This window comes from Xiphophorus maculatus, chromosome 20, assembly GCF_002775205.1.
Source record: "Xiphophorus maculatus strain JP 163 A chromosome 20, X_maculatus-5.0-male, whole genome shotgun sequence".
In the NCBI taxonomy this organism is placed as follows: Eukaryota; Metazoa; Chordata; class Actinopteri; order Cyprinodontiformes; family Poeciliidae; genus Xiphophorus; species Xiphophorus maculatus.
In genome coordinates, this window is record NC_036462.1 from 28,241,227 (window position 1) to 28,251,750 (window position 10,524).

Sequence of the window (10,524 nt, forward strand, 5' to 3'; positions counted from 1 at the left end):
AAAAAGGAAGAAAAAAAACATCCTTCACCTCAAAGAGGAAGGATTATTTCTTTGATGTTGGCTGTAAAGTAGAAAAGCATGTTCCTCACCTTGTTTCTGGTGCTTGGAGTCGTTTTGACAACTATGGAAATGAGTAGAAGAGAGTGGGTGCGTTTAGTTTCTAAGTGGTTGTAGGTAATTTCTTAGCTTTGCTGGCAGAAAATTGTCCATTTTCTGAACCAGCCATCTGGCTTGGCAGCAGAAAAAAAAAATATCAATCCAAATTTACCAGGAATTACATCTGTTCTCAATCAAGCTTGGAATTTAGGCACAACCCTCTTCATCTCCTTTGGATTTATCATTTCTAGGAAACTTCTATTTGCTCTTTCTGTGACCGTAAAAGATTGATGATGGTCTTAGAATCAGCGTGACAGTGTTTTTATATTTAAAAAGCCAGAGTACGTCTTAATTCACCAGATGCATCCATGCTTGTGATCACACTGTTGCTCAGCATTTTAACGTATGATGAATCTTGGCTAATCAAAGTAATTACATGTTTTGTTTTTTCACCTCCAAGGCTTTCTAACACTCGGGGAGCATTATGGCACGTTGAACAATGAGCTCATTAAGATGCATTCCAATCATCTGGGATTAGATTTTACAAGACATTTTAGATCAGCACACACGCGGGGTTTACCGCATTTTCAGCCCATCTCTACTTTGTCTTCATGCACAAGCGACACTGTTGGGGTCAGAAGTTTGCATACAGTCATCATAACCAGGGTGATCCACCTATATTTGGTCTCTTAATGATGGATTTCAACTTCACTTTAATAAAAACAACAATCTCTCAGTGGTTTTTAAAAGCAGGGACTATGTGTACAAATTTGTAATATTATTGTACATACCAGCTTACACATTAAAATCCCCCCCCTGACATCTGGCTAGCCATTTGACATCATCCTGCTTAAAGATTTAATTGCTCTACTTATTAGAAATCGTAAATCTCTTTTGAATATGCACGGTTCAAAATTAATGATTGTTTTTTAACTATTGTTCAAACATTTACCATGGTCGTATCAGAAGCTTCATGTTGGCCTTCTTTATCCGTTCAAAACTGGTTTTAATTTGTGTTTTGAATGGCTGCCCTGCTCCAACACTCAAAGTGAAATTTCAACCATCTGACAATTAATTCGAGGGGAACTTGAAAAACTCTCCTTCCTCATCTACCCGCGTCGTGTGTTGCTCCCTCAACAGCAACATTTCAGTAAAATTACATCTAAATAATGTCTAAGTGCTTCAACGATATCAAGGCTAAAATTTGTATATGTTTGATGTAAAAGTCAAAGTTTTTCTTTACATGTTTTTAGGGAGAATAACCATAAATATGTTTAGGTGGGTTTGAACGTAGAATATATGAATTATGGACAGCACACCTTTTCTAGAAAAGAGACTCAGCTGCACATAAATATGTAAGATCAGCTGTTTTCATGTATTGTTTTTATTTTATGAAACTAATTAAATTTCAGCCTCAGTGGCATTCAGTCAGATCTGTGCAATTTGTTTCAAGAGAAACTCCGAGTTATCGTCAATGCCACTGAGGCGCTGCCGCTGGAAGAGACTGTAGTGATTGGATATTAAATCTCAAAACCAGCTGAGATTTTACTGCAAAATCTGAACTTAGTCTTTAGTCTTCTGTTGTTGTTGTTGTTGTTGTTGTTGTCAGGCTGCACAGCTGGAAGTTTAACGACACTAGAATGAAAAGGCTGCTGTTTCCATCTACCAACTCTGCACATATCGAGAAGCATGTTGTTATATTTACCACCACTCCCAACATGTTTCAACTTTCTGTTCTCAGTGAAGTAGTATACAGTGCATTTCACACATTAGAGAAATACCAAAGCTGATTTAAAAAAGAAAAAAAGTGCATTTATACAGAATTAAATATATAAAAAAACCAATGTTGTTCAGACAGAACAAAGATATTTATCTGTTAATTAATATATCAGTATTTGGTCACATGACTGATGGTGATACAGCGTAGGATTGTGGGAGTTTAAGCAAAGCAGAGAAGCAGTGCTGAAGTCAGTAATATATAATATACAATATTGGTAAATATTGGTTATCGACCATAACGGCAATATTAACATAGAATATTGATATCGGCCCAAACTTTCATATTGATGCATCCCTAGTATACATAGTACTTATTTATTAAGTTATTAAGTATAACTTCATAAAAACACATTAGGGAACGATTTAATTTCATCTGTTGAAGATGTCAAAACCGCATTAATTTCTTCCACCAAGCTACAAACTGTATATATTAATCGTACTCCCCTCGGCCCCCGACTTTTAACAAAGTGCAGTATGAGCAGTCAATAAGGGTCTTTGTGCATCAGCAGGGCTGGTAGTGAGCCCTCCAGCTCAGCGCTGGCAGGTGGGGAGAGTGCAGTGCCTGGCTTGTTTATGTCATGTCACATTCAGCTCATCTGTCAATGTAGTGGATTATTTCTTGAGAGACCAGAATTGGCTGCCCGGAATCAGGACGCCATCAATCTTCAGCCGCACAAGCAGAACACGAGGGGGCGGGAGGAAGGCTTTTTGTGATGCAGAGGCTCATGGGCAAGAGAGAACAGCGGCACGTCCTAAGCAGGTGACGAAGCAGGCATCCTGCTTGTTACTCAGTCTCCTGACTTAACTGTGTGAATTTGTCATAAGACATGTTGAAACTTTGCAGCTTGTGTTTTTTCTTCTTTCCGAGCGTTCGTGTCCCAAAGTTTCCGGAGGCAGATCGGTTTATTTCTCAACTGCTGTTAGATGATCCAACAGAAACAACAAAACAACTGCTGCTACCTCCACTTTGAAAGTGTCACAGCTGCTTCTGTTCGTCGATATCCACTGGATGTTTGCTTTGTGTAACTTTAGCTTTCAAACAGCCTGCTGAGGAACATTTAGAGTTTTAGAAATAATGATTTCCTGGAAGATGCTTAAACCTTTAATGTCTGCCCAACAGCAAGATAACTGAACAGACACCAACACAGTGGCACAGGAAGAGGCACGGCATGGCTTCATTTAATATTTCATCATCGATCAGTTTTTAAGACAATAAATGTATGATATCAGCTAATGGATGCTGCGTATAACTATGATTAAACACTTAAAAATTCACACTATGCTATGAACTATTATTGAAATGTACTCAAAGCAAAAAAAGCTCGAGAGTTGATGGCTTTTTCAAGGCATCCCGTTTTTTATGTCCGATATACTCCTCCCTATTTATAGCCTGGCTCTTTGGGCTCGGTGAAACCAGAGAGCTTCTCAAATTATAAAATCAATTCTAATTCAAATATTTATCATAGCATTTCAATTCGAAGAGAGAGGTTCTGGTTAGATCAGGTAGCAGCACTTTATGACTGAGCAGGACTGATGTTGGCTTTACTCTCATGGAAAAACGTCAGTAAACTGAACCGTTCACAGAGGAGAACGATGGTGGTTTAAGTGTCTCCAGCTTTGATGGGATTCAAAGTTTAGTAGCATATCCATAAGATATCCATTAAAATAACAGTTTTTTATGTTTTTACAGGACTTGATCAGCAACGGTTGTGGTTATAGAAATATTTGGAGGAACTGAGTGGAACTTGATAATTTTTCTGGCTAATTGGAATATCCACTTCTGATCAGTATCTGATGAATGAAGATGGCTTGTGTAAGCTCTACCAGCTCACAGTGAATGCAACACTCTGCAGTGTAGACGTTAGTATTGAGTGAAGGTGAGTAAAAGCTAGTTTTTTCCAGTTTCAGTGGTTTCAGTGTCTAAAACCTAAGTCGAAAGAAACAGAGTTGGAAGCAAGCAAATAAAAAGTAAAAAACAACAATTTGCTGGCAGCTTTTTGGAAATCTCAGATTGAATGTAAAGATCTACATCTGGTATAAACACAGATAGCTGTTTTTATAAGGTTAGCCACACACTAATCTCTAACATAAGATGCTAAAGATAGTTTAAAAGATCAGCTACCTAATCAGTCAGTATTTTTGTTGAAATGTTTTGAGCCTAAAATCAGAAGTTGTCTTTCACAGGACAATGATTCACATCTGGATTGCAACATTTTACCAATTTGCTAAGTCATGTTGACTTGAAGGCAAATTCAACGAATTTACACTGAATTTCCTGTATTGGATTTGGAAACATTGATACCTTTTGGACAGATCTCAAGAGTTAATCTACATTTAGATATTCTGGACTCAGCAACACTTTCAATTCAAGGAGGCATTGGTATTGTCACATTTATTTAAAAAAAATTGTCCAGAGCCACAAGACATAAATGACTCTTTGAATAACTTAATTTAATGTATCGTGAGGAGTAAGCTCATAAAAACTGTTTATTTTATTTCTTTTTTATTATTATTTTAGATTTTAAAAAAGCTTTTACCAAAGTGTTACATTGAAGTCTTAACAAAAAATTGCAATATTTGGGGGAAAAAAACACAAAAGTGGCAGTACTAACCAGGATGACAAAATACTCCTTATGACATTTTCATGAATCTATTGTGGAAATTCTGTACATACACATTACAAAAAAACAAGAAGAACCACAAAACTATCCTATTTCTAAATCACTGATGGCCAAAATCATCAAGAGACTGTAAAGGGTATCAAGAACACACACACACCGGCATGGACATCCACAGTACATGTTTATGTGAGCTCTCATATTTGTGCATAAGTGCAAACAGCAATAATGAAACACTGATCATTATTTGCTGTTCATATAACACCCTGTTCTTTTAGAGAACAAGATGTTATATTCATGACATGCCATCAAAAACAATTAATTTTTTTCCCAATCACATTGATAACTTGTGGTGAGAGAAAAAAAAAAGTTTTTTTTGTTGTTGTTGTTTTTACCCCAGTCTGTCCCCAATGCTTGACAGTAAAGGCTGCAACTAGCTTTTGAACATATTGTGAAGAGCGGCTGCAGATAATGTAAAATAAAAAATCTGTCTAACATGGAAAAAAGAAAATCAGGCCACCAGTTTACACAATGCACCTAGATTCCATTCTATCCTCATTTCCTAGACACATAACAGCAAGATGTATGTGTGAAAGCAGAGTACGACGCAGTTAATGTGACATTTTATCTTTTCGTCATCTCAGTGGGTTATTGTTTTATGTAAATATGAAACATGAAGTCAGTAACTTTGGTAATAAAGCCTGGGGTCCCCCCTGAGCTTTCCAGGAGCCCCAGTAGGGGGTGCTGGCTTCCCAGGTTGAGATACACAGAGACTGATGCTAACAGCTACCTGCGCTAATCGTGCTAATCGCAATACAAGATGCAAAAGACTATACAAGATGCAAAACAGATTGAGTTGATTCCAACTCTGTGTTTATTTTGTAAATGATTTGTCTCTTACGCACATGACAAGACAGATGGCCCCTTGTCAAATAATAATATAAATATTAAATGACCGCTAATGGCAGGAAGAGCAGGAAGTCACTGCTGAAAGTTCTTGTTGTATCCTCTCATCTGAAACAGAAATCATCCCCAAAATTCTGCTCAGCGCATCTCTACTTGATGCCCAACCGTACAAGGAGAGCTCATCACGTGAACCCATTAGGTCATCAATAACAGCTCGCGAATCCTCAGAGGACCCGTGAAAATGCCACCCAGTAATGGCCTCCGCGAGACGAGAGCATGTAAGTGTGCGAGCTTGTATACGTCTTTGCCCAGGAGTGTAATGGACGTCAAGTGTGTGAGTTGATCTGTCTGACAGTAAACCTTCCTGAACTGTTGGCCCCAGCTGTCTTTTACTTGCGTGACTTTTCTAGACGTATAACCACAAGAGGTGGAAGCGAGATGGAGGGGGCAGCAAGTATGTTTTTCTTTTTTTTCCCCTTGTCCTCCCCTTTGGGTCAACTGCATTATTCAAAAACAACACTTACTGAGCCTGGCACTTCCTTGTACATCTTTGGCACCAAGCTTGACTTGCCAGCCGGACAAAAAAGAAGAAAAAAAATGAAATAAAATGAAGTCACCCTTTAAAAATGTATTCAAAACTCCGTGCTGTTCATCCCTATCCTCCTCCTTTTTTTTTTTTTTTGCTTCAATTAATGGGGGCAGGAATACTTTGAGAACTTTTTTTTTTATCTATCAGAGCAAGGATTTTCATGTGTCAGCTGTTCCACAGCAAAAGTAAGCCAATTCTCTGACAGGCTGCTTAAAGTCACCAATGTTCACAAGCATAGAGAATTCAGAGCAGTGTCGTTTTTTTTTCTTCCTATTGCTCTGCTTCAATTACTTGGCAGTGCAAGACACAGAAAGAGGGAACTAAGCAGGAGACGGCATCAATGTTTAACAGCAGCTTGGCATGGAAAGGAAGCCCCACTCTGCATGAGGGTTCAAGCGTGGAAGTAACATTCATTGTTAGGAGCTTAAGGAAAGCATTTGCTTTGCTCTAAAAAAAAAAAAAAAACCTTTGCCTTCCTTGTAGCACTCCCACATATACCATATGTAATTCTAGTAAGCTTTTCCATAATCAGAGCATTAGATCCGCCTCCAATTCTACCCTCCCCTTTAGCCCTCGCAGTGCAGAAGGCATCAGGCTTAATTGCCGAGCATTTCCAGTGCAAAAGGAGGAAAACATAATTGTCATTTCAGTCTAAGCCATAGTGATCAAAGCTCCCCCAGTTACCAGCATAGTAATATGGATTGTTGCCCATAGCTTTAGCTGCTCCCATTAGTCTGCCAGCGAGATTCAGGGTGCACCAGTCGCGAATTCCTCGCCACATAAGTGAGTCATCTCCCGATTCCCAATCTGAGAAGATGTTCTAGCAGCACTCGCATGTTAAGATCCAAACAGTGGCAGACAGCTCTGCGAACGAACCCAATCTTGTTAACCGTTTCCTCCCAACTGCAAAAGTCACGTCACATTGGAACCGAAGGCACAATTAGCAGTCCCCAACCTCTGCTTATTCGCTAAACCTTCAAGCGCCATGAATCATCTCGTCGCGCTGACACGGCGAGTCTCTCTGACACACTGCGGCAGGCCTTGTTCTCGTCTTTCAAACAGCCAGAGCTGAGAAGAGCTAACCTAGCGAAGGCACCATCTTGCATGTTAACGCCGGGCTGTGAAGTTAGTCAGACAAAGGAAAAGGAAAAATAAGAGCTCGTTTACGAACCCAGAGTGAGGATGTCGGTGCGACCGGGTCGGGCCACATGGTGCTGCTGGATGGTCTGGTAGAGTGTGGCCTGGCACAGCAGCAGGAAGCCGAGGCTAATCCACATGGCCAACAACCAGGACATGGTAAGGCCGAGTCTGGAGAGCAGCATGAAGAAACATAGCTCTGTTAGACAACAGATATCATCTTTACTCAGGACGGAAAAACAAAGGAGAAAAACATATGTAAACATACCCATATATTTAAGAAAGTGATTTACTCAATTATATGTGCAATGACATGTAAAGAACAACAAAAAACATAATTTTGCATACATAAATTATATTATAACATGAACGGATCAGGATTTTCCTGGCCAATGCCAATTTCTGATGTTCTCTGAGGTTTATGATGCCAATTATAATGTTCACCAGGTCAGATTTTTTATTTTTTTTATAAGAACAATAAAAGTGGAAGCGTTTTTACCATATTCTCTGATGGAGGTAGTCGTGTTGAATCCGACATAAACAAGGCAATACTGAGACAGAAGTTATGGATCAAGCCACGTTCTTGACCTTTACTGGATTTGTATTAAACGCAAAAGGAAAAAAATTAATAAAAAGAAAAAAAATCTGATCTATCGATCACCGATTAATCAAAGGGAAACTGGCTGATCTGATGGATCAGTGCTTCTCTATATAAAATGGCTAATTTGGGACCATTATAATATCTATAAAACACTTTGTTAGACTGTACTGAACATAGATTTAAAATAGCAGACCCAACTTCAGCTATCAACCAACACCGATTGTGTATTTGTATCATTTTATTCACTTCTATAAAAATAAAAAGTTTAAAAAGGATCATTCAATAAAAAATAAAAAAACTATATACCTATATATACATATAAAACTATATAAAATGTAATCTTAGTCATGGTTCTGCCATCTGTGTTTATAAATTGAAGCTTAAATTAATCATTGCTAATCACGGACAGCACTCTTGATCATATTAAGAGATTTATCTACTGCTGTTGAGGGGCGGCATATGTAGACACACCTTATTCCTGCCTGAATAAACAGATTCCCCTCCTTTCCAGGTGCTGTTGGCTCTCATTTCCATCCAGAAATATGAAGTGAGGAAGTTGTTGTTGCCATAACTCCACCTTCTGTAAAGCAATATTTTTCCACCAATCTGCAAAGGCTTTTTTTCCCCAACTAATCAGGGAGCATGTGATTATTTTAAAAGTGTAAATAATGTTCATTTCATAGGGACGCACCAAAGCTTTTAACCAAGCCTGCTACAAGTTAGTGATTCTATGATCTAAGCACTTTAGTGTGATTCCGAATTCATAATTAATACTAAATGCAAGAGCATTAAAATAAAGCATGTAGCCATTAGCCATTTAACTTTGAAAGTAAGTAAAATGAGAGCAGATATTTGATTCGATGCATTATTTAAAGATAGCTATCTTGTGTTTTTCATGCTATGATATGCAGCTGAGGTCAAATGCATTAGCCTAATCAAGAATTACCCTTTGTGAGATTAAGGCTGCTTAATAAACAAAGAAAAATGAGAAAATAAATCCTTAATATCATTATGAACCACCAGCAGGACGGGTTTTAGAATGAGCATAAGTCCTCTTTTACTTTTCTCCAACCACACATGTTGTTCTCACTGAGTCAAAAGGTTTACAAGACGTATTGTTGGAAAAAAAAAAAAAAAAGAATCGCTGCGCTTGCACAGTTAATTGTATCGGCTACATATTACGTAGAGCCGCAGATCTACAGTAATCTGGGGAGGCTTTTGTAAGACGAGAGGGGGAAAAACATGTAGTTGATGACTGCAGCTTATCTCCTGAGCTGAAAGCGCAGCACAGTCGAAGTAAAACAAACACACAAAAAAGAACGGGGGATTATTTACAAGGTCTTTCAATGCAAACAAAAGAGGCAGTTTTCAGAAGCACGCAGCCCACGCTTTCTGTAGCTGCAGACCGCTAAAAGGAGCTCGCTCTCACTTTTGTGGTGCAACCTCAAATGAGACACTCAGAAATGCAGGAGTCCAGCTCTGAAGGGATAGGGGGGGGGAGGAGAAAGTAAAAGCGGACGGAGGGTGAGGGTGGAAACATGAGGCACACCTGCAGGCACTGATGCACCTGCTCTGACATCTCTAAAGAAATAGGAAAGGTTCTAGCTCCGACAGACTGCAGAAACAACTTCAGCTATCAACCAACGCCGATTGTTCCAAGCCAGAGAAAATCAGTCAGAATGTAGATGGTTTCTAATCAATGGTACTTCTCATCCAGCAGGCATCGTCTGCCGCCAGAAAGTGTCTGAATACAGAAGACATCGCAAAACCATTTCATATCTTCATTCAACCTAGATAGTTTTTATTTTCGCCCCCATCAGACATTCTTCTACATCAAACTCCCGTCCTCTGACACCAGAGGAATGTCCCACGCCCTTCCTTACCTGAGCAGTGCGTTCAGATAGAGAAAAGGAGCTTAGTCAGAATCACAGCCTGTCCGTCTTAATTCCATCGTCTCTTCATGAATTCCACCTGCAGGTAAGCCCCAAAAAAAGAAACAAAAAAAATCACCCTGGACTTCTGCTGCTGTGATTTTTCTTTAAAAAAACAAAAACAAAAAAGCAACATGAGTCCCTCAAAAACGCCACCCAGGTGGGAGGACAATAGGTGTCACAAACTGACCAAGGTGTGTGAAAGAGTCACGGCTCTATCAGCCACAAAGATGCTGCTCTTCTCTCTTTCAGAGTCTTTCAAAACTCCTCTGCTGAGATGAAAGGGGGTCCTAATTTGCCCCCATCCGCCGCCTGCCCTCGCTTGTCGTTGCCCCTCCTCTGTCTTTCTTTCTCTCTCACGAACTCGGCGGAAGGCTCCGGTGGAATGACCGCTCTGTCTGCTTTTGGCCACGTCCCCCCATTGAGAAGCTGAGCTGATAGTGTGAGCCTCAGTCCTGCCTCCGACGCTGTAAGTAGAGCGTCTGTGTCAGGCGGGCAGGCAGAGCAGGGCGAGTGTGAGTGAGCGTGCATGCGTGTGTGTTACACTGTAGCCCAGCTGGAAAGAGAGAAAGAGAGCGAGAGAGAAAAAGGGGGAGTCGGATCACACGTCTTAAAGCAAGACTACCCGCTCCCGCATCATACTCCATCAGCAAATGAAGCATGTTTTATTAACTGAAGCCTCTTTACATGTCAACCTGTCAACCATAACATCTAAAGCGAGAAATGCTTCAAGCTGTCCAATGCAGCTGTGTATGTAGAGGATGGAGATGCCTGTCTTTCAGTTTCACCTCACAAAGCTTGAGCAGTCTCATGAGCATGTGTTTTTCTTTGCCTCTTTGTTGCCACCCAGCCCGAGATGATGTTTTT

The 10,524-nt window shown here is 39.8% G+C and overlaps 1 protein-coding gene across 4 annotated transcripts in view; it reads right to left on the minus strand.

The window, feature by feature from the left end:
- The window catches only part of LOC102230798 (protein FAM19A1-like), a 148,023-nt gene extending 137,837 nt beyond the window's left edge, over positions 1 to 10,186 (minus strand). For 2 of the 4 annotated variants that reach the window (XM_005800658.2, XM_005800657.2), the window contains exons 1-2: positions 9,610 to 10,185; positions 7,160 to 7,296 (exon numbers count right to left, since the gene is read on the minus strand). In XM_005800658.2, the coding sequence (XP_005800715.1) occupies positions 7,160 to 7,283 (124 nt within the window). In that variant the 5' untranslated portion in view covers positions 7,284 to 7,296; positions 9,610 to 10,185. Of the gene's footprint in view, positions 1 to 7,159; positions 7,297 to 9,609 lie in introns of all 4 variants that reach the window. The other 2 variants (XM_023353544.1, XM_023353545.1) reach the window with 2 other exon arrangements.
- Positions 10,187 to 10,524: the final 338 nt, after the last annotated feature.